Source organism: Pleurodeles waltl, chromosome 6 (genome assembly GCF_031143425.1).
Source record: "Pleurodeles waltl isolate 20211129_DDA chromosome 6, aPleWal1.hap1.20221129, whole genome shotgun sequence".
Taxonomy (NCBI): Eukaryota; Metazoa; Chordata; class Amphibia; order Caudata; family Salamandridae; genus Pleurodeles; species Pleurodeles waltl.
In genome coordinates, this window is record NC_090445.1 from 223,012,581 (window position 1) to 223,038,056 (window position 25,476).

General features: G+C 44.0%; 1 protein-coding gene across 2 annotated transcripts in view; it reads right to left on the reverse strand.

Moving 5' to 3' along the window:
- The window catches only part of GFAP (glial fibrillary acidic protein), a 42,625-nt gene that overhangs the window by 2,509 nt on the left and 14,640 nt on the right, over nt 1-25,476 (reverse strand). Inside the window, exons 2-8 of one of the 2 annotated variants that reach the window (XM_069237942.1) lie at nt 22,034-22,094; nt 18,967-19,062; nt 18,074-18,235; nt 9,902-10,027; nt 5,116-5,336; nt 2,705-2,748; nt 125-210 (exon numbers count right to left, since the gene is read on the reverse strand). In XM_069237942.1, coding sequence (XP_069094043.1) covers nt 125-210; nt 2,705-2,748; nt 5,116-5,336; nt 9,902-10,027; nt 18,074-18,235; nt 18,967-19,062; nt 22,034-22,094 — 796 coding nt within the window. The remainder of the gene's footprint in view (nt 1-124; nt 211-2,704; nt 2,749-5,115; nt 5,337-9,901; nt 10,028-18,073; nt 18,236-18,966; nt 19,063-22,033; nt 22,095-25,476) is intronic. The other variant, XM_069237943.1, reaches the window with a different exon arrangement.

The following is a 25,476-nucleotide window of genomic DNA, read 5'->3' on the forward strand; positions in this document are numbered from 1 at the left end:
GGTAAATAAGGGTCACCTCATGTACCTCTCATGTTCTAAACTTTCCAACTTTTCACACTTCATCAGAAATACTTAACAATGTGGATTTCTGATTCCTTTTGGAGAGGGCATAGTCAACAAGTACCTCTCCATCTCTAGTCTCCACTGTCTTGACAACAATGGTTCTCTTCCTCTGAGTTTCTATTGGTAACTTGCTGTCCAAACTGGTCTCTGGGGGGAAAGAAACACAAAGATCATGGGTTCCTGGGGTTACTCTGGCAGCAAGGGTCACAAATTGTGACTATCACTAATAAGTGATTATATATTGCCCAAGATCAAGGGATACACATTAAAGGCCTTTTATTTATTAGCATTGCACATAGAGAGGTCAAGGTCTGGCAAGAATGGCTACAATACTCCTACTGGCTAAACATGTTCACGGGCGAAAATGGATTGTCAAATTATTTTGTGATACGTCCTCCCGTTCACTTCAGATAGCAAAAGTGCCATGCTGAAGACTCCTCTTACAGTCACTTACCCAGACTATCTCGTGCCGGTAACACTCTACCATACGAGAATAAGAAACAAGTCTTTCAGAAACTCAAAAGGGAAACAGTACAGGGAACCTGCATCATGGGGCCAGGTGGAATACTATTCTGAGACCAGGAAGGTTCAAGTCCCTCACAGTTAATCCTATATCTGAAGACAAACAGGCCACTCCACAAATATGTCTGCTGTAGACTTAAACTACCTAACCTTCCATCACTAGCACAAACACCCATCCACACCAAGAACGGCAGTAATCCACCTAATGCAGTATAGGGTCTCAACAAACCCCCAAGCCACAGGCTGCACTTCCACACCTGACAAAGATTATGTAGAGGGTCATTAAACCTGTGACCCCAGTGCAGTACACCTTGCAGAGACAACCCAAACATAAATCAACTTGACACTACTTTGGATGGTAGGGTTCAAGACACCCCCCCATGTCCGCCCATCTGCTGGGAAAGCCTCACACACATTAATCCATCACTATTATTATAGCATTGCATGTCCAGAGGCACTCCTACAAAGACCCGTCTTGTGGCACACCTACTGCAACAGACAAGCAACTGCACCAGTTAGTGAATGTAACCTACACAAATGACACCTTAGTTTACAACACTGTGAAGGAAGGAATGCTTTGCCCCGGTAAGTTGGTTTTGGGTCCTATGAGAGAAACAGGTGGACAAGATCTTCATTCTTTCCCAGCTCTGGGTATGTGCACCAGCCTACAGTGAGCCGCCAGACAGTCACACTCCCTGTACTCATATGTTCAGTTATCTACACTATGTTACCAGTACAAACTACACTCCCTTAACTGTAAATAATTGAAATATTGATTTCAGAGAACAGCATTTCAAGTCAATTTCTTTGCCCTAACTTTATTACAAACCCAACACAGCCTGCAAAATTATTATTTCTTTTGCTGTCATACTCAGTTTAATCACTTATGCCTGCTACATGCATTTTGTTTATTTATTTTAGTCGTATTCTCTGATAGCCGGCTCCATGCATTCACTGACTTTTTGTATGAAATGCTCATGCTTAGTACTAGGCCACCTTTCAAATCGCATTCCATGACTACCTGTTTTAAACCCACGCTGCTCATAAAAAGTACTGTTACTGTATTCACAGTAACTTGAAATGGGTATATCTCTTTCTCCTTCCCACCTTCTTTTTGGAAGGCAGATTATAATCACATCTCTTGGGCAGATTATAATCACATCTCTTGTCACAGGACTGTTAGTGCATTCTATGTCATACCCTTTTCCATTCTTTTAGATATTCATACTCCACCTGGATCAAAACCTGAGACACTTTCTCAAACAAGGCACTGTCAAGAAGTCAATAAGAACCTTTTTCCAGTTGTCTTTATCTTTCCTATAATGCTCAAACACTTATTGTATTCTGCCTGATACCTTTCCACACTGTTTGACCACAAAGTCATCAGTAGATGAGATACTCTTGGATAGTTCTCCTTTTTTGATATCTTCACAGTCTCTGTTCATGAACCTCAACAGTGTCACCGACTGACACCGAAGCCAACCAGCTTGAAGCAGATCCTTTCAGCACTGACTGATTACTCAATCATTTATGAGTAAACACCCTTCTGCTGGAGCTACTTTCTAACCCAGGTCCTGAAACTACGCCCTTACCAGCCTTATTACAAATGTTCTGTGCAGAATGGTTATATGTTTGACTAAAACCCAAAAGAGACTGCTAACCATTTTTCATCTTTTACCTAAATACCTGATCATTACTCAAGAAGACCAGGCACAGTTTTGCTGCCTATCAACTCCTGTTATGGTCATTCTGAAGAACGTTCACCTACGCACCTGTTTAGAGATATGGACGTATACCTTTCCTTTTAATTGTTGGTACTTAATTATTCGTGAAGTGAGACCGCATTTTCCCAACTGTCTTCAACACAGGGTGCTCCTTTACTTAATCTTAAGGTGCCAACCAGCTTTTGGCAAAAGGAATACAATCTACAATCAACAGTTAAGTATTGTGCAAACAAGTTTCTTTTTGCCAGCCTTTGAAAATTAAGAGAAAGCAATAGAAAAGGCACTATGTATTTTGCCCCATTGCGGAATTCATCACCAAGCCTGGGCGTATAAGGCCTTATTTCTACCCCCCATCCCACTCGCCTCCCCCATCTTCTCACATGTGATGTTCTCACCTCGAATCTGCATGTTGGAGAAGGTTTGCACAGGGACAGTGATCCTGCAGAAAGGGGGAAGAAAAGGAAGTTGAAAACTTGCTGAGGTGGACGGCACGATCCAGACATAGCTTTAAATCTTTAGCTATCTGCTATGTATATTTACTACACAGACACAATCATATACGCACACCACTAACCATACTGCTTCATAAAGCAAATCTGACTCCAGTCTGTGAGGGAAATGCCAGAATTGTTATGGGAAAGTCTCAAACACACCTACGAATAGCAGATTGTGCACTAAACAAAGGTAAGCAACAATAACACCCCAAGAAAGGCTTCTGGGACAGATAACATGCCATGCCTAATAAGGAATGCACAGCTTATGTTCATCCTTTCCTTGTACACCTGTCTCTCTGAGCAGGCCTCGAAAAATCATAAAAAATGTTACTAGGCCTGTAGGTTGAGTAACTTGAATAATCTACTCAACCTAGCTGTAATGTACTTGACCCGGAAACGGGTCTCAAATTGTGTGATCCTAGGCAAGCCTTTTTCTTCATTCTCACATATGAGTGCACCTTCAAATATGTTAATTCAACATTTCTGCTATAAACAAATCCTCTTTTGTTTGATTAAATACACTAAACATTTGCACCATGTATATTAAATCACACCCACATATAGGCCCTCATTACGTCCGTGGCGGACAGCGTTATTTTGAAGAAAGGTACTGCCAACAGGCTGGCGGTACGTTTCTCCAAAATATGACATTAACGGTTTGACTCAAGCCAAACCGCCAATGTACCACTCCGTCTGCCAGGGTGATAACAGCCGCTGGGCTGGAGACTTTGGCAATATTACTGCCACAAAAACCATGGCGGTAGGCACTATCAGTGCCAGGGAATTCCTTTCCCGGCACTGATAGAGGTCTCCCCCACCCCCTCCCTAGACCCACCCCTCAACATACACAACATACACACACGCATACCAACATTCACCCACGCATGCATACATTCATATACACACATCAACACACACTGACATACATCCTAGCACACATGCATTCACACAACACACCATACGCGCACACTCACACCCATTCATGCACACACGCATTCCACACGCCTCACACCCGCATGCACGCACACAAAAACAATCACCCCCCACCCCCAAACACAACATCCCCCTCCCCTGTCGGAGCACCGACTTATCTGCTTGCAGGGGGTCCTCCGGCAGGAGACGGGACGAGGCGGAACACTGCCAGGCCGTATCATGTGTCATGATACGGTCGGCGGCGTTCTACTGGCGTGGCTCTTGCCGCCATCCACCACCATGACCGTAGCCGGAATTCCACCATCCTTCTGGCAGAATTCCAGCTACGGTCATATTATGGTGGACGGTAGGCAGCCATGGCGTCAGTCTTTTGGAGGCCGTCGCCGTGGTGGTAGGCTGCATTTACTTCATAGGTCATAATGAGGACCTAAGTGTACGCATGATCCATGCATGACTTGCCTAATAGCTTTGCCATCAGGCCAAGAGTGTTTCTCAGTTTGTTTAAACACTCACTTTTAATAAATATATTACTTAAGCATGATATGGTACCGCACTTTCATTTACAGATAGTACATTTCCAAGAAATGTCCAGAAGCCTTCCCACTAACTTGCAGCTTTACTGATAAAACTATATAGAGTATTAACAAAAATCTGTGAAAATTTGGTTTCAGAAAACATTTATCATTTGCACATCACCAAGAAAAGTATTCTGACTTTTTTAATTCTATTAAAATATTTTTTCATCACATAGAAGTAGAACAAATAGTCTTTCACATCTACTGAAATATATTTTGAAATGTTTGTAAAGTTGACTTAGTTATATAAATGTTGTGTATTAGGAAAAACCTGATACGATAAAGCCTTTCATTTCACATAGGTCAGACAATTCACCTTACAAAATCCTGGAACTCTGCAGTCACAAGGAAAAGTATTTGCATTGCAAGAAGACAAACTGACTTTTAACCTCTGTCTCCGAACACAGAGCAAATGTGACAAGAATATGATGTAAAGACATCTTAATTGCTAATTCAGTTTCTGACTGAATAGAACACCTGTTCTTTATCCACTCGCCAAAAGGGTTGGGTCGAGTGGAATCTAAAAAGAGATCGACCTCATAAAATAAAACTTGCCATAGCGAGTGGTCGAGTAGATTTTTTTAGCCCTGCTGAGTACTGGTTGAAAACCACAACAGGACATAGAGCGACGACAAACATTACCAGGATCTACTATGTAATCTTATACCCCCATGCACTTGCCATGTCCAGCTGCAGCAGGCTGAACTACGAGATAGTTGATAGCAGGATAAGAGTGAAAGTGTATGTAAAGAATTGCAGATATTTGCACACTCAGGAACAGCCTGTTTATTAAAGCATACGCACCTACTCTCCTCTCCTTCTAGGAGTTTACGATAAGTGGCAATTTCGATGTCGAGAGCCAGCTTTACATTCAAGAGGTCCTGGTACTCCTGTACGTGCCGTGTCATCTGGTCTTTAAGGCTTCGTATGTCATCCTCAAGGTGGTTCACTGTGTCCTGGTAGTTGGAGGACTCCGCAGCAAAGCGATCTTCCATCTCCCGCATCTGCCTCTCCATTGACTCATTCTTTGGCAAAGGAAAAGTAGCATTAACTAAATAACAGTCATGTATTGTTTGATCATTAGCAAATCACTCTTTCACTTTCTCTTCTACCAACTATGTCCACCTTGACCAGTAACCTTAACCGCTCTTCTGATAGCCAAGCCTTCAACACTGTTCCATTTACTGATGTCCACCACATTATATTAATCAACAATCACAAGCAACATACAATTAACTAACCACTTCCCACTTTTTCTTTAACCAAAACTATACCACCATATTGACAAGAAACCCTAATAACTTATCCCTTAATCATCCTTTTTAACACTCTTCTATTAACTGACTCCCGCCAGACATGGATTAACCAACAATCCTTAATATTCTTCCATAAACCATCCCTTTATTCCCCTTTTCACCATCACTGCATACCACTTTCTCTACAACTACCCATCCCTTTAGTATCGGTTTTCAACGAAGACATCATTGCTACTCTTTCACTTCCTAAGTCCCCAATCATGTTTCTAGAAGTAATCCTCCCTTTACTCTTCCATCAGCCAGTTTTTCACTACTACGCTCCTAGGTGCTCCCCTCGCCACTTTCCCATTAACAAGCCTACCACTCTTCATTTAATTCTCTTTCATTTACTACTATTCTCTTGATATATACCTTGCTAGGGTTCTTTCACTAATAAATGCTCCCCACAGTTCTTCTACTCTTGCATTAACCAACACTCACAACCACTCTTCCACTATCAATCAAAAACCAACACTGCTCTATCATTCCTCCAAATGAACTCCTTTTACCATTTTCCATACTTTGCTCCATCAGTCTTCTGTGCACTGTTCCCCACCCATCTTTCTTCACCAAAACATTTTTCCTTACACACTGCCATAATAGAACTGCTGAGTGTGTCATCAACTGACTAACCAACTTCAGCAGCCTTAGAAAAATACGCCCTTTGTTATTCTGTCAATAACAAGCCCACCCCCATCACTCTTCATTTATTCACCACATCATCTCAATGAGACTTCTTATTTAGTCTTCACTATCTAGTCCGTCCAATACATGGAACAGTCATAGACAGAGCTTCATAATGTACTGGATGACCGCACTGCGGTGACAGTGTATCCTGACTTTCACTACAATAGGTGGATCTTTGACTACCAAAGATCTAATTTAATTTATTGTTTGATGGAGCCTTCATTCCTGGGAACTAGTGTTTAATGCACCTGCACTATCAAGAGCCTAAAAACTTAAGAATTTACTGGAATTCTTCATTTCTGTTTTGAATGATCCAAACATTTCACTGGGACCAAGTTCTGCCTTGTTATCTATAAGTGTTTGGCAAACGTTACCTCCTATGCGATACGTGTGAGCAGGTCTGTAAGACAATGAGGAGGTATGATGTCTTGATAGTGCTTGATACAAAAGTCTAGGAAGAGGTCAAAGTCAGCCTCTGGTTGACGATTTGGTTTGAGTTTGTTATTGAAATAGTTATTTTGAGAATACAGATGGAAGCAGGAATACTCTGATTGCTGTAGGCTACTAGGATAAGCAAAGAGGGTTCACAACCTTACGTCACGCCGTCACGCCCTCACAGGATTTGTGCGAATCCCTCGCCACTTTCTTCCATCGCAAGATCAGCGACCTCCACGACAGCTTCGGACACCAGACCCAACCATACACCACTGAACCCGCTTCCCCGGACATCACCCTCAACAACTGGACCCACATCAACACGGAAGAAACCAAATCCATCATGAACTCTATCCACTCCGGCGCCCCTTCGGACCCCTGCCCGCACTTCATCTTTAACAAAGCCGACGACATCATCGCCCCGCACCTCCAGACCGTCATCAACTCTTCTTTTTCTTCTGCTACCTTCCCCGAATGCTGGAAGCACGCTGAAGTCAACGCCCTACTAAAGAAACCTACGGCTGACCCAAGCGACCTGAAAAACTTCCGCCCCATCTCTCTTCTACCTTTCCCAGCCAAGGTAATAGAAAAGACCGTCAACAAACAGCTGACCACCTTCCTGGAAGACAACAACCTGCTCGACCCTTCACAAACCGGATTCCGAACCAACCACAGCACGGAAACCGCCCTCATCTCAGTCACAGACGACATCAGAACCCTGATGGACAACGGTGAAACAGTCGCCCTCATTCTCCTCGACCTCTCGGCTGCCTTTGACACCGTCTGTCACCGCACCCTAATCACCCGCCTACGCTCCACCGGGATCCAAGGCCAGGCCCTGGACTGGATCGCCTCCTTCCTCGCTAACCGCTCCCAAAGAGTTTACCTCCCTCCGTTTCGCTCAGAACCCACCAAGATCATCTGCGGCGTACCTCAAGGCTCATCGCTCAGCCCGACACTCTTCAATGTCTACATGAGCCCCCTCGCCGACATCGTACGCAAGCACGACATCATCATCACCTCCTACGCCGACGACACCCAACTTGTACTCTCCCTCACCAAGGACCCCGCCAGCGCCAAGACCAACCTACAAGAGGGTATGAAGGACGTCGCAGATTGGATGAGGCTCAGCCGCCTAAAGCTGAACTCTGAAAAAACGGAAGTCCTCATCCTCGGCAACACCCCGTCCGCCTGGGACGACTCCTGGTGGCCCACGGCCCTCGGCACCGCACCGACCCCCGCAGACCACGCCCGCAACCTCGGCTTCATCTTGGACCCTCTTCTCACCATGACCAAGCAAGTCAACGCCGTGTCCTCCGCCTGCTTCCTCACTCTCCGCATGCTCCGCAAGATCTTCCGCTGGATCCCCGCCGACACCAAAAAAACCGTGACCCACGCCCTTGTCACGAGTCGCCTGGACTACGGCAACACCCTCTACGCCGGGACCACCGCCAAACTCCAAAACCGCCTGCAACGCATCCAAAACGCCTCGGCCCGCCTCATCCTCGACGTACCCCGCAACAGCCACATCTCCGCACACCTGAGACACCTGCATTGGCTCCCAGTCAGCAAAAGGATCACCTTCCGTCTTCTCACCCACGCACACAAAGCCCTCCACAACAAGGGACCGGAATACCTCAACAGACGCCTCAGCTTCTACGTCCCCACCCGCCCCCTCCGCTCCGCTGGCCTCGCACTTGCTGCCGTCCCTCGCACCCGCCGCTCCACGGCGGGTGGGAGATCTTTCTCCTTCCTGGCGGCCAAGACCTGGAACTCCCTCCCCACCAGCCTCAGGACCACCCAGGACCACTCCGCTTTCCGGAGACTCCTAAAGACTTGGCTGTTCGAGCAGCGATAACCCCCCCTTTCCCCCCTAGCGCCTTGAGACCCGCACGGGTGAGTAGCGCGCTTTATAAATGTTAATGATTTGATTTGATTTGAACCTTATCACTATCCTCACTTATAGAGTCAAATCCATTAGTTTCTCATCACCCAATTGTAACGTAGCGTCCACAAAGTGGGTGACTGTGCTTATATACAGCACACACGGTGGCTAGATTTATGAAGATCTGATGTAGCAGAAAGCAGCAAGACAACTTGCTGTGCTGCACTGTGTCACATGGAGAGGGCAATAATGTTCTATATCTACCAGCTCTATCTACTAAGATATGGTGCATTCCTGCTCTCTCCCTGTGCTTGCACACACAGTGCAGCCTAGCATCAATGCAGGAACCTTTTCATTGTGCTGCAAGGGTGCCTGCATTGCAAGCAGGATTGCTTTTGTGCCGGAAGGGATACCTTCCTATACAAAAACAATCCTTAGAGGCTTTGTCCTATTTTTAAGTTTGCTGCATAATGTAGCACACATAAAAAGAGAACACGAGGAGAAATAAACATATGTATTTTTGTTACACCTCCCCTGGGATGGCCTACTAGTTTGAGGCATTCCCAGGTTTACTAGAGTCAGTAAACCTGGGAATGATCCAAAATCCATGGGTGAATTTGTGGGAACACCATAGAACGCCTTCCAAAGGCAAAGTAAAGCAAGGCAGTGACTTGCACTGCATTGCTTACTCAAGCTTTACTTTGCCGAGCAGAGCCACCTTGCATGGCTCTGCGCGGCATAGTAAATCTCACTTAAGGCTTGCTTTTCCCTTGCATCACCTTGCAACACAATCCTTTCATAAATCTGGCCCTCTGGTGGGGGATTATTTAGACACCCTTTCAACCCTCTCCCTTCTGGTAGAGAAACTCACGGAGACACTTCTCAGTGGTAACCGTAAACTAGGTTCTGGTTATGCAGATCGCTGCCTACAGGGGAGTGGAGTGATAGGCTTCTGGACTATAGACATAACCACTGACTGGATAGACCTCAAGATCACCAGTGCATGTCGGCTTAGAAGAAAGAGGTCCTCTGATCCTGTACTAAATTATTTCCTTTCTACTCTTGGTTATGGGATTGTTTTTTTACTTTCGTCTAGCCCAACAATTTTATTTTTTCATAATATTTTAAAGTTCATATACCTCACAAGTAGGCTGATATATGTGAAACACTAAGCAGGTGTAATCAGGTACAAGATAATAGACTCTACTAGAATCGAAGGAGTCCTACTTGGTGAGAATTTAAATGATAGCACTGAATGCAACCCACCTCCCAGCTGAGAGCCACCTACCGTTCCTCGAAGTGCCTCCATTTCACTGTTGAGGCTCTGGAGCTGGCGCCGGTACTCGTTGGCTTCTTGCTTAGCCTGCCGCAAAGCTTCATTGTTACGCGCTGCTGCATCGGTCATCTCAGCAAACTGGAAAACAGGTCGGTACTCATTACACCACAGCATGGCATGGAAATGTAAAGGTGGAAAGAAAAGAATAGGATAAAGAAAGATGGCTTGAAGAAAATGGAGGCAAGAGACCACAAAAGGAGGAGAGAATATAAGTGAGTAAGAGCGACAGAAGAAGTGAGAGATGGACTGAGATAAGAAAACAGAATGGGAAGAGAGAAAAGATAGGAAAGAGGTTGATGGGGAGAGTAGGGTGAAAAAAGATAGTAGTGAAGGAAAAAAGAGTATTTGAAGTGAATGGGGGCCAGAGTGAAAAAGTAAGAAAAGAATGGTGAAAGAAAGATGAAAGGATGACCCTGGAGCAATAGTGACCAAGGACAAAGGGAGGAGAGAAGAAACACAAGAGGTAGAGAAAAAGAGAAAAGCCTGGCATGAAAGAGGGAGTAAAAGCAATAAAGAGAGGAGAGTGAGGGAGACAGAAAAGAGTGCAGCGAGAGAGAGAGAGAGAAAGATGAGAATGACGCTAGGACACATAAGAGAGAGAAAGTGAACAAGAGGCAGAAAAGCAGGCCACAGAGAAGAAAGAAAGCATCTATAGAAAGGAAGAGAAGAAGAGATAGAGTTCAGAGAAAAGAGGGGCATATAGCAGTCAAAACCAGTGTGAGGAAGAGGGGTAAAAAGTACTGGTGGGCATAACTCACATAATTTGCCATAGTGCAATTATGCAAATATATGCAGAATTACATTAGGAGGGTAACCTAGCATTTAGCACTATTTTCGTAGCACACTTGCGTCCAAAATGACCTGAGAAAGCATTTTGCGCTAAGAAAATAGCATTAAATGCAACACAACACTAACTGCCGCAGCCACTTGCGTCCACTAAGTTTGTTGTTCCTGTGCTCCTGCCTTAGAATTGTTGTGTCAAATTACTGACAATTGGTTGAATGGTCTTAATTGTGTAATTTTGGGTAATTTTGCCTTTAAAAACTTAATGTGAAATTACTCTGGTGTAGTTAAAATTCTTCCCAGGCCTCATAAAAAGAGGGCAATGCGTATTGCTGGAAGTAGAGGTGCGAGCGGGGAGGGCGCTGCAGAACCCCCACCCCCCCCAAATCTCATGCTGGAATTCAAAAGCTGAATGAGCAATAAAGATGCCTTTACATTTTGTGTTTATCTTGGCACAAAATACCAAATTGAACTATATGCATATTTCAAATTATATCAGCAATAGGAAAGCACAAATAAAGCACATCTGTTCTGTTAAAAATGGGGTCTTTGGTTGGCAGTCAGGTTACCCCCTGTCCAAGCAGGGACTCTTACTCTAGTCAGGGTAAAAGAGAATCACCCTCAGCTAACCCCCGCTCACCCCCTTGGTAGCTTGGCACGAGCAGCAGGCTTAACTTCAGAGTGCTAGGTGTAAAGTATTTGTACTAACACACAGTAACTCAATGAAAACACTACAAAATGACACAACACAGGTTTAGAAAAATAGAAAATATTTATCTAAACAAAACAAGACCAAAACAACAAAAATCCACAATACACAAGTCAAGTTATCAATTAAAAACCAAAAAGAGTCTTCATGTAATTTTCACCACAACGCTAATGCTGTTAGCGTGAAAATGTACCTGGGTGCGTCAAAAATAACCCGCACGGGCGAGTACTGCATCAGCATTTTACTGTCACCTCAGAGCAGATGTAAAACTGAGGCAGGGCTTTTCTCAATAAGGACCTCCTGGCATTGCTGGAGTAGTGCCATTTTATTTTTGGCTAGTCCAGCAATACGTGAGTTTAGCTCCACAGATGCGTCAGAATTTCTGATGCATCTGTGAAAACGTGCGCCATGGAGTTCTGTATTGTGAATACAGTGCATCCATGGCATCGTTACTGGGTAGTAAGCCAGCTCAAGAAATCTGAAGCATCGGAGCCGAGGTGTCAGATTCTTGTAATTGAGGCCCCGAGTGCTTGGAATCCTAGCAGAGTCAAGCTGAAGGATGCACATCTTTACAGAAATCATCCTTTGCATCATTTAGAGATTGATTATTGTTATTGCCTGTTACCTGTGTCCATGTAACAGGAGCAGCCATAGCTCCTGGTCACCTTCACCCACGTGGTGTGGAATACACACAAACTAGATCTTGAGGTGACAAGTGAATGTTACTCTGAGCAAGGGTCCATCGTAGTGCTCCTCACATCTACCCAGGGTCATGCTTTGGGATGCATCTGTTTGAGGTATTAGAACTTGCAACTGATATACCCCAGCACTGCACAATTAATTAGGTTTTCTTTGAATAGGAAAATCAGTACTAACATATCCAGTGTGTGAAAGAGTCCAACCAAGGAATTCTAGGACTGTTTGCAGTCCAGAGTTTAAGATGTCACCTCCACATTGTGAAGACTTCAATAATGGCTCCCACTAGTTCTGACATGACCAAACCTGTCTACACAATAAAAGCAGGGATATCAAATACAGTGGGCAAGGGAGTCCAACCAGGGTCCTATAGCGCTGCCTTCAGATAGGATTTTCCAAGAAATAGGGCAACCGAATATTCCCGCAGGAAGCTGGGTATAGACTCCCAGAAATAAAAAAGTGCTCTTGAAGGAGCCACTTCTTGTATTATTTTCTTGCTTATCAGGTTAGTACGTTGTTCCAACCCTTCGTATTTAATATCAAAGGGAAATAGTAAATAGGCATACCAACGTATATTTATTCTTATGATCAAAATATATGCTTCCTTTTTCCATTAAATTACCACAACTCACATTATTCAGATCTTACAAATTCAGTCGGGGTTCTCAATATTTACAATAACAATCACCAGTCACACTGAACATGCAAGAAATTTTTTTGTGTTCAAAATTAACTATGTGGGTCAGTATGTCCACCTAACACAATATGCATTTATGACCAGAAGTCCATTCTAGTTTACTGTAGAATGCACGTGTACTTGACTTGCTGATGTTAGTGAGGATAATCTATCACGCAAGGTGGCTTTGCATGCCTTAGTAAATCTGACTTAAGGGCTTGCATTGCCTTGCATCACCTTGTGTGACACAATGGCTATGCACACCTTTAGTAAATCTGGACCCAGAAATCCAAATGCTACAGCTCTTTAACTACATCAACATTGCAATAGGTGGTAAAAAGGGATGTAACAGAAGAAATGAGGCAGCTAGAGGATTCAAATGTGAAAACAGAAGGAGATGTGAAGAAAATGAGATCAGATGGATCAAAAGGCAAAGACAAAAGAGAGAAGAGGAAAACGGAAAAGAAAGCAAGAGACAAGTGGTGAGAAAGATGGAATACGGAACAAGAGGAAGGGAGGAGAAAGAAGTGAGACTGACATTAAGAACAAAAAATAGGCAAATAGAGAGCAGGAGAGTGAAAGAATGGAGACAAAAGAGACAAACAAAAACAGTAAAGATGGCCGTGAGAAATAAAGGAGAATGAATGAGAAGTGGTTGATGGCTAGTAAGAAAACTGAAACAACACCGATTAAGACGTGAAAATGAAAGATAAGAGAAAAGACAATGTGACAGACAAAGGAGGAACAATGGAAAGAAAGAGTGAGAAAAAATATGAGAAAGAAACAAGAGAAGGGAGCAATAGACAAACTGACAGAGTGCTGGAAGATTAAGGAGGGGAACAAATGGTGAATGAATACCAATAAAAAGAGATGGGAGAAATGAAATAAAGAAAAACGAGTGAGTGTGAAGGACAAAAGAAAGAGCAAGAAACAGTGAGTGTTGGAAAGGGGACTAAGAGGGGTAGTACTTTGAGGTTAAAGGGGAAGAGAGTCAAGGGAAAGGGTGTATAGGAATTAGGGAAGAAGAAAAGAGGTGCAGAGAGACAAGGGAACAAAATAAAGGACGTAGGTATTCACTTACGCGAAGGCCAGGGTAGCAGCAGCTACCCTTGGTTCTTCCGTTTGGTACCCCTGAAGAAGAGAGAGTCTGGAAAGACTGGAGAGAGCAATGACAAAGTCGAGGGGCCTGTTTGGAACCACCGGGGCTTTCCCTGGTGTTCTCTAACAGAAAAGAGTACCTCAGAACGTCTGCCCTAAATATTGTGACAGTGTGAGGTACTTGAACCAACGACCCCAGGTCCATCGGGCTGTTGGGTGTAATGTTTCTGACCGGAAGAAACCGACCAGTGGCGTAACAAAGGCCCTACAGCCCGCGCGGTGCGGCGTAGGGAGCGGGGAGGGACGCCAGAGGTCCGGGCCCCCTCCCCTCCTTTCAGCACAGCACACTCTGCACAGACGGCAGGCCCCTGTCTGGGTCCAGGGGGAGGGGCCCTCCAGATACTTTGTAGGGGAGCCCCCTCAAGTCTGGTGACGCCAAGAGCGGGCGGGACACCCTGCCGGGATTCTAGAGGAGCACCCTGTCCGCCTCACTCCGAAAAGTTAAATGATGGAAAAGCAGCCTCAGTGGCTTACACCCTTCATTACACACATTTTGAAATATTAGCTGCCGAGCTTTCTCGAATAAGACTGGGTACCCATAAAGAAGCAGTGGGCACTAACAACATGTCATGATAAAAAAACATACGTGGAACAAATGCGCCCCTGGGCCCTCCTACAAACAGAAGCCGTTGCACCCTCCATCAGCTTCCCTGCGCCGGACATTGGTATTTTTCACTTTGTTCTACAGAGTAAGAACGCATTCAGCCTCAGCGTCATATTAGCAACAGGAGTAGTGAAAATCACGTTGTGTGCCATTTAACCCCAGTGGCATCATGGGAAGCGAAGTCACACAGCCTTTACCAACCAATGACATACAACCGCTCTTTTTCATACATTATCTCTAATGAAAAAAACCTCGTGGCCTCGGCATGTTTATAAGAAGCGACCCATAAAATGCACAAACCACTAACTTCTAAAAGTTATGAAAATCATGGCAGCTAACTTTACTTTTAAACTATCAGAAGCACCATCTTCCCTAAAGGAGGCCACTCGAGCACATGTCGGATGCATGGAAGCAACAAGCCCAATGCTAAAACTGTTCGATTAAATGAAACTATACAGTAGGAGGTGCTGAACAAGGGTGTTCTGAAAGAAATTGGCGGGAAGAGGCCAGTGGGTGAAATGCCAGAAGTCATCTGAAGGGAAAGGCAGCAATGACGTGCATAATCAGTGTTTCATTGAGCAGTTTTAAAAGTTCCTTTACAAAAATCAATAAAATGATGGCTGAAAACAAAAATATTGTTAGCCAGACCGGTCAGGGTTCTGGAAGCTGTCAAAAGAGGTTTCATGGAGAAACATAAGGGGGCAATTCTCTGTACTCATGTACATTAGAGTCAGTGCCTCTCACAACGTTTCACCACTCGTCACAGTAAAAAACCTCCAGATGTAAACACAAATAGGCAGACAGCAATAACCTTCTGCAGTGAATGTAACCTGGCTGCAAAGTTAGTTTACAAATCGATATATCCTCAGCCCAGTTCTTGATCTCCTTCAAGGGACCATATCTTCCTCAAAGAAGCATCTAGGTAGGGCCACTTAAATGAATGCCTGCCTTTGTCTACATTTTTAGGTTCTGTCTCACTCCAAGACAGTATTGCCAACATGGTCACATGGCCCTGCAAAGCTTTAATGAGAGCGAAATAGCATAATGTAAGGAGAGTGCCTCACTGAACATTGATTAGTATCGACAGCTTAAATGAAGTCTGAAAAATCCGCCATAGTGCTAAGTCTGCTTATTGTAGTTAGAATGGTTTATAATTTATTGAGTGTAAGATCAATCTGAAATCTTGATGTTGGAATCCATCTCAAAATATATTTTGCTGTTTTTAAGTTAAAAACAATCACCTTCATCCCAAGGCGTTATGATTTCGCATTGGCTCAAGTGTAATATGAACCCAATGGATTTTTCATTGTTCACTGCTCAACAAGCTGAGTCTCTCGAATAGCTGTCATTTTCATGTTCTCTCTTTAAATAAATTTTAAACTTCACTTTCAAAATTAAAAACGAGCGGGTCCATTGATCTGGAATCATGTGCACTGAAGTACTTATTTACCTCTGAGGTACATTTTGATCCATCTCAGCATCAGAAAAATTTGTGGGGGTAAATAATAAGATCAACTATTTTCCCTCCATAATCTTCGTGGACGGGAAATTGAAAATGTCTCCTCTGCTAAGCCTAGTGGTATAATCCGCAGCAATTTGTTAGCTGACCACAACTTCATTGGACAAAAACTGCCCGTGTCCACTCATCAGTACTCTTTCGCAGTGTGTGCTGCCAGAGATCTGAGATCAACTTATAGAAACTGTTAAAAAATTCAGTGGATCCAGTAAGCTAACTGCGTCTTTCTCCATCTGTGATACAGTAAACCATTGCGCTATGCTGGAGCACCTAATATCCCCTAGAGATGTCCTCCTCTGCACTGAGCTAGTTCTCTGATTCCTGGGATTGCAAAATCACAGAGTAAGATTGTGGCCATTTTCCCAGAATTTAATTTTTGAACTATGTTGTATGGCCGGGATCATTGCTTTCAATCACTAGTTATAATGTCTCTGTTCAGTATCTTCAGAGTGTCCTGACGTGTTCGATAAATGCTGATATCACCTAAAACTTTTGCCACAATAAAGGTGTTTAAAGAGAAAAAGGTGTAACAAACATGTAGTGGAAAGAAAATATGGAGGGTGCAATCCGTTTGAAAGCTTACTGGGGTAATAAGAGGGGCTGAGGGAACAGGGTTTTGTGAGTTTCAACAGTGAGTAGGAAACGGAGAATCACAATCCTTGTGAAATGCTAAGTCTGTTTCTCAACGAGAGATGACGATCAACACGTGAAATGCAACGTTACTTTGTGTAGCACTGCCTTACGCTGTACTGCTTCTTCTGCAACGTTGTCACTCATTCCAAACAGGCAATGCAAGAGTTTAATTCTGACAACACTTACTTAGATTTCCTTTTTTGCAAATAAATTATTTTATCATAATTGTAGGATGAGTATTGGCCATTGGTAGACACGGCTGTTACTTTGCCCTGCATGCTGGTGCATTTCCATTGTCTCAAAAGTGGCCGGTGCACTTTTGCATGATTAGTCTGGGGTTTCCCAATACCAAGGCTGCCTAGTTTTGGTTCCACTTCATAACTCTTTCTTCCACCATTCCCCACTTCCCTTCTATCCCACTCTTGCAGGTTCCTTTTGCCCCTTGATTACTCCCTTTGTCACTTTTTTTTGCTATTTTTGTCTTTCTCCTTCTTCTTCCCTCATTTGTCTTTCTCTCTGTCCTACTCCGGTTAAAGTAGAGCTGAGTGTTGGTGTCCACAGCCTCAAATCACCAGAAGGCATTAAGCGCTGAACCTGGATCTCCTTTAAGAGGATCGATTATGTCTTGGCAGCAGACAAGGTGCAGTCATGGTTTTCTATGGAACCCAAATCCTTTTTAGACTTCCATACTTGACATTTGTATACTTCTTTAACAGGGCGATATAGGTATTCTTCTACCAGAAATCTCATAACTTCCCATGAGCTAAACCCTCAGAGCCACGGATAAGGCGTTCAGTTATTTTCCAATCAAGACTAAAGTCAAAAGCTCAAAGACATTTTTCTGTCCAAGGACAGTGGGCGTGGCTGCCCCTGACCTCATGGTAAACAATATAAATTGGAGTATTTAGTGACCTTTTCAAAACGCTACTGTTCAGACATTCCAAGCTTGTCTGGGAGATGGATGAACAGTGCCTAGAAATGGTCAAGATTCTCATGTGGGCCATTTTAATATGATGATGTATTCATTAATTCATTATGTCAGCCAGCAATATGACTTTCTTCCGCACTTGATGCAAGCCTTGGCGGTAGAACCTTTATGGTAAATCGGAAACTATTTTGACAGGGTAGTGACTACCATGCTTTCTAAAAACCAGGAACACTGGGTCAGAGTTGAAAAGGGCATTTTGTCCTTATGACAATTCTCCACAGTGCGGTTTCATCAGACTGATTTCATCAGGCTGGCATTATTCATTTTGAAAATTGCTCATAATTGAATAGAGCTGCTACTGCATAGTTATAGCAAATGTAAGCTAAGGGGCCAAAGAGAATGTCACCTCAGGCTGCCTTACCTTGGATTTATACCATTCCTCAGTCTCCTGTAGATTGGAGGACGCCAGAGACTCGTACTGAACACGAATCTCCCGCAGCGCAGCGGTCAGGTCAGGCTTCACCAAGTCTTTTTCGATGTGAACCTGTTGATGGGTCAGCTGGTCATGCAGCTCTCGCAGCTCCTAAAAAAGCAGAGAGCAGTCAGTGTCTGAGCAACTAGTGTCCTAATTGAACCAATCGTGAGTCCAAACCAGGGTGGTCTTCAACAGTGACGCTCGGAGGGAAGTACTGGAGATAACCTGAGATATCCCATAGTTGTTATCATCTTCCAGGCAAAAATCACCCAGGAGGACCCCTAAAAAACCCAGAGGAACACAACACGGGTGTATCACAGAATGGTTCCTGCAAACATCTGACATAAGCCACCTTCTAAATAGGCTGCAGCAGGAAAACACCACCAACCATCCAATGCATTCTCACTGACCACCCACTCCGAGGCCCACCACAGCTTATAGAAAAATGCAAAACTCATTTTTTGAACCCTCTATACACTTCCTAAAGCCTTGAGATGATCTGGTGTGCACGGCCACGCTAGGCATGTACATTTGTTTATTCATTCATTTCTTAATTGCCTTATAGGCTGTGCTTATTCAGGAATTACTTTGAGTGACTATATCTCATGACAACAATCCATTGATCAACTCATTACTTTGAAGGAAGTGTAGATCGCATGCTATCCAGTAGTACCAATGCACCACCTAGAATGTGGCGAAGGGAACTTAGATGCAATGACCCTAGCACAGAAGATCATTACTAAGAAGGAATTAGGAAGATACAACGTTTATCTAAAGACAATCCATAGCACAGAAAGGGAGGTGGAGCTAAGGGTATATTTTAGTTTGCCTCTTCTTGCCTCGTCGTGGACTTTCTTCAGAAAGTTGATCTCATCCTGTAAAGATTCAATTTTCCTCTCCAGATCTACACGGATCAGGGATGCGTCATCCACATCCTAATGAAGGTAGAAGAGGAACATACATCAGACGGATTATTACCATGTCGCACTCAAAGTCCTCCTCACTTTCAGCTCACCTTATGTCAGCTTTCACTCACACCTTTCCACCTCCCCACATGGACCACTCATGTTTCAAGACTACCACTACACCGCTCCCTCTTTTACCCACCTGTCTCCAACCAACAACAGCCTCACTTGTGGAAGACTTTCATTTTCACACCTGCCTCTCACACCTGCACAAGGCCCTGGAATACACATATTCTTCCAATCTTCATTCGCTGCCCTCCTGCAGTTCACATACTAACTTTGACCAAGCTCTTATACATACATTGCACAACAAATACTAACAAGTGCCTTCGTGCCTGCTACTCAGCTACCCCTACCAACTGCTACCAGTTTGCCCCACAAAGATTTATCTCACACTATCACTCACACTCAACAAAAGTCCTTAATGATCACAATCCCATCAGATACCTCTAAATGTGTTCTAAGTCATCCTTTCCCTCTCATACCAAAGCTTCCTCCTAAAAAATTTCCAAATACTTCTCATGGACTTCTGCTAGCAACTCTTGTACAGATACCAAACAATATCCCACCTATTTTAGCACACTGTAACAACCTCCCACTTGTGGCTAACTAAGCCCTCCCACCTACCACATAGCTATTACTGTTAAGCTCAGTCATCCATCACCAAAAAAACATCACCCATCAATATCACCCACTTCAAAGGTACTACACATCTGCTTCACCTACTTACATGTACTCTACCCAAACTGCATCAACTATTATCGTCTACTGGGTCTTCGGCCCTAACCCACCACCATGCAATAAAAGTCTCCAGGCTTTCACCATCTGTCTCTGCAGGACTGACCCCTTCAGCCATCCTTCAGGTACCTGGCTTGCAGTCCTACACACCGTATTTCCCTCATATTTCCAAAGCCCCGCTATCTGCTTGCACCTAAACGTCCCACTGATGCTCTTTTCCAAAAGTATGTTACTGTGTCACTAAGGCCCTCCTCTGATGCTTCACCTGATCTCTCCCCCACTAGCAATCCGTGCAAAACCTCTCTTTCAGAACCTCACTGCCATCTGCTACTGCTGCTCTCTATCCCTAGACTCATCCATGTTTTCCAAGTCCAGCATGCATGCTTCATATTCTTTTCCCTTCCTTCGCTCTGATACCTTCTTCTTTGCCTTACACTCTATTCCACCATCAGTACTTCTTACCTCTCTCAAACTCTCACTTCTGCTCACATTTTTCCCAGTTCCCTCTGTTTTTTAAACTCTTATTTTCCTTTTTTTTAACTGTACTGTTTCTCTCTATTGTATTTGTCACCCCTTTGCTATCTAATTGTCCTATCATTGTTCACAATTTTCTATCCCACTCACCCCCATTCTCTCATTAGTCTAGTACCCACATCTCAGTTATTCCCCAGCTGCCATCTTGACCCTCCTCGACCTATTAATATTCACCATGTCCTCTCATCCTCCCCTTCTCTCTAGCTCTCCATACGTCTGTGTCTCTCAATATTCACCATGTTCTCTGATTCCCCCCTCTAGCTCTCCACACGTCTGTCTCTCAAAATTCACCATGTTCTTTCATCCTACCCTTTGCTCTAACTCTCCACACATCTGTCTCTCAATGTCCTTCATGCTCTCTCACCTTCCCTTCTCTTTAGCTCTCCACATTGCTGTGTCTCTCAATATTTACCCTGTTCTCTCATCCTCCCCTTCTCTCTAGCTCTCTACACGTTGGGGTATTTGTCTCTCAATATTCACCATGTTCTCTCACCTCCCCCTTCTCTCTAGCTCTCCGGGCTCTTCTCTCTCTCGATATTCACCATGTTCTCTCACCCCCCCTTCTTTCTAGCTCTCCACACTTATATCTCTTAATATTCACTATGTTCTCACAACCCCCTTCTCTCTAGTTTCCCATACTTTGTGTTTCTCAGTGTTCACCATGTTGTCTCACCTCCCCTTCTCTCTAGCTCTCCACACATCTATGTCTCTCAATAGTCACTGTGTTCTCTCACCTCTCACCTCCCCTTCTCTCTAGCTCTGCACACTTCTGTGTCTCTCAATATTCACTATGTTCTCACAACCTCCCTTCTCTCTAGCTCTCCACATGTAAGTGTCTCTCAGTATTCACTATGTTCTCACAACCCCCCTTCTCTATAGCTCTCCACATGTATGTGGCTCTCCCCATCTCTCTAGCTTTCCATACTTTTGTGTCTCTCAATATTCATCATGTTCCCTCACCTCCCCCTTCTCTCTAGCTCTCCACACGTTGGGGTATTTGTATCTCAATGTTCACCATGTTTTTCTCATTCTCCCCTCCTCTCCAACTCTCCACACTTCTGTCTCTCAATATTCACCATGTTCTCTCACCTCCCCCTTCTCTCTAGCTCTCCAGGCTCTTGTGTCTCTCAATATTCACCATGTTCTCACAACCCCCTTCTCTCTAGTTTCCCATACTTTTGTATCTCTCAATATTCACCATGTTATCTCACCCCCACTTCCCTCTAGCTCTCCACACTTCAGAGTCTCTCAATATTCACTATGTTCTCACAACCCCTTCTTTTTAGTTTTCAATACTTTTGTGTCTCTCAATGTTCACCATGCTCTCTCACCTCCCTTCTCTATAGCTTTCCACCCTCACGTGTCTCTTAGTGTTCACAATGCCCTTTCACCTCCCCTTCTCTAGCACTCCACATTTCTGTGTCTTTCAATAGTCCCACAACCCGTAATACTATCTGGCCCCCAGCGACCCCCGTCGCTCCCTCTTTGGGTCTTTATGTCTTTCCTTTAAACCTTCCCTCCCTTTTGTCAACATTCTGCTACCCTCAATCACTCCGCCTCTTCCATCACTCTCTCGTTTTCCATCACAGGTCCTCTCCTGCCCTCCTCCTTCCATTCTCTCACAATCACACCACCTCCCCCTTCCGCCCATTCTCCTCACATTGCTCACCTGTCTGTATGAAGACAAATTGTTTTCAGCTTCCGAGCGAAGATTAATCTCGTCTTGTAACCTTACAAATAACAGAAAGAAGAAAGAGCGAAGCTTGAGTCTGGGGAAGGTTTCACTAACGATTTTCTGTTTCATTATCCAGACGAGCTGGGAGGCTTTTCCCCCGGCTGCTCCCGCTGGAGACAGCGGCGCATCTCTAAAAGCCCTGGCGCGCGCGTGCGCGTGCCTGCACGTGCAACTTGGTTTATCTGCGTTCACTTTTCTAACTCCCATCAATGGTGATCACAACTATCTGTTTAGTACACTTTTGGAGCTAGGCCTTTGGCAAGGGCAGGAATGAGCTGGTTATCATTATTAGATTTTACATTTTTCACATGTTTTTGTTTTTTTAAGACTCATTTTATATATATTTTTTTGGCATACTGGAGAATGGTTCGAATAGAAAATGTCACTCAGACAACAGCCTCCAACATTGGGCAGGCATGTTGCATGTTTTAAGGGCATACCTTAAGTCCAGTTTTCATGCAGATAACAGCCAAATCCGGTGAGCAGGTCTGTCACAAGATCTCTCTACCCACGGCATGGAGGTGCAAATGCGGTACCCTCAGACACATCAAATAGTTATCTTGCATGACTTTCTGTGCTTGAGGACATACCTTACATACAGTTCTCATGGAGACAACTGCCTAAGTAACATTTAAGTAATATGGCTTGCATTCTTTTGCAAAAATTACACATTATGTTGAAAAAATAGACATATTTGCACACGCTTTGTCATGAAAGGAAAGGAAAGAAATGCTCTATTGTTCCATCTGTTCTTACTCTCCAATAAGCAGGCCCTAAAGTGGTCTGTCTTCTTCGAGGCAACCCTCTCACACATTCCATGTTGACTCCGGTGGCAGCCAATGTGAGAAATGGCCTCCACTACCCTCTCCTCCGACCCTCTGAAGGTGGCACTCTATGAGGGGCAGAGTGAGGTGGGCACAGTCATAATTTATTGTACGACTTGGATGTTGTCCCCTGCCCAGTCAGGGATGCGTTTCCAAATGTTTAACAAAACTACAGTTATTTGTAACCATCTTTTCTATAAAACTCAATGACATATTACAGAAATCAAAGGAAATCGCATTTCACTACTTTATCCAAGGGAAATGCATGTCTGTGCATGGCCATGGTTTCCCCAGACAAATCAATAGTATTACGTATCATGCATGTAACTGGAGTATTGCCTTTCCCCATAGATATCCATAGTGAACATACATGTCAACAAAGCATCGCCATTCTTCCTAGAAGCCAATGGAAAGGTAATCATATTGTAATTGTAATTTCTATTTATATAGCGCTTACTATCCCTGATGAGGTGTTGAAGCGCTTTGTGGCAAGTAGCACATTACTCCGGAGCCTCAGGTTAGAGGTAAATAGGTAGTAGATTAGAAATATATACTTCCTTTTCCATTCAAGGTTAGTTGAGGAGAACCCATGTATTTACTCGAATGTTTTGAATAGGGATAAATTAATTGAAATCAACTAGTAAAGCGAAGATGTGAGATGTTCTGTTCATTACACGCAAATATACAGTGCGCTGGGCCTACTTCACTTTCACAGGCACAGTGAGGCTCCAGTGCTCTGCCAGTAAAGCTGGAAGGCACTCACACTACTCTCTCTGGAAATGATGCACACACATGGAAGCAGCACAGATCAAAGCGCAAACTCTAGACTCAGCAAGTGATAACAGAAGACCCTCACAGTGCTCTGCCCCAGCTTCCATACATGTGCCTCCATGTCATGTATACAGGGGCATAGTTTAGTCAGTGGGATTCGATAGGTGTGAATTTCAAATTTTCCAAATAAAAAAGCACGGGTCGCAGGGTGAATGGGAGAGATGACCAAGTTCTGGTATGGATTGTTCCCATGCGGAGAGGGGTTTGCATTTGCATTAGGTGGGCCTTTGGGGCTGGTTTAGAGTTTGGCAGATAGATACTTTGTTGCCACTATGATGGAGTACACTGTCCTCCAAACTCAAGGTCTGCCCTCCTGATTGTGAGTTTGGCAGACTTGCCGACAGAGTAAAATTTACTCCATCAGTGAAAACTTCCTCCAATAGCCCGACAGAGTAGGGTCCGTCGGAGGTAAGCAATTTGACCATCTGCCCTATTAAGAGTGGACAGTCAGATGGCTTTAATGTATACCTGAAAGCGAGGGGCAGTAAAAAAAAGAAAAATTACCCCCATTCCATGGGAGGAAACTTTGGAGGTCATTATTTTTTTTATTGTTCAAAAACAAATTCCCAAGTTGGGAGTTATAGAAAACTTTGGAAAAGTTTGATGGCCAGCCATCATGATTGACGGAGCCGTCCTACAAACTTTACCTCCATTGACAGGAACCAACATGATTGAGGTTCCTGCCAATGTATAGAGATGTCAGTAGGGCCGGCAGATATATATATAATAATTTGGAAGGTTGAGTAAAGGCAGTGTAGTGAACACCCTGACTGCCATTACTCCGTCTGCCAAACCCTAGATCAGGCCCTCTGTTGGAGTGGTACTTTGGGTGAAAATCAGTGGTTTGGAATGGTAGTGGTTAGGCTAGTTGCATACGTTTGTCCCATCACCTTTTGGGTGGCTGATAGCCTGTATTGTGCCTTGACACCTGAGACTGCTACAGCTTAGAAAATGTGCATCAATTCAAGCATTATTTCTATGAGTACAGATTTGCTATGCTTTTGGTAAACCGGTCACTTTATATACTTAAGTTCTTGATCCAAAAAATGAACAAATTAAAAACTCTTAGTGAAATCTGGATGATGAGAAAAACTAAAATAAGTATAGCAGACCCCCAACCACCAAGCCACAATTGCATTTATTTGTGGGGGTCAGACCCCAAAATCCTCCATTAGGGTACATACCTGCATAATTAGTATAGTGCACAGCTAGAGAAGTCAGAAACCATCTTGGTGCACTATTCATTAGATATTGCAGATCCTATCACAGTCCATCAGAGCACAGCTCTGACTAGCTCCTCCTTCCCTGCTTGGGCCCATAACATCTGGTTGGCCCTGTGTGTATCCAGCATGATGAACTCTGAGCAGAAAGAATACCATACTGGGAACTGCAGAGCTGATCAAAGCAGCGACGAGACTGCTAACCATTGAGGGAGCATCTGCCTCTCACACCTCCTCATCCATTACACAAGCGCTGCTTCCATGGTGGTCATCAGGATCAAAACAAGAACAGCACCATTCACAACACACAGACCACACAATGTAGTGTGCTACTCGTGCGACCAAGGGCTTCGTGACCCCATATATGGGGGACTAAGCACTATACCACTAAATACATTTTAAAATACAATTTCAGCGCAGGACTTTCGAGAATACTTTTCTCTCTTCCTCTGTGCACTTCCCGTCCATCCAATTGACAGTAAGTGGAATTTCAGTGTCCAAA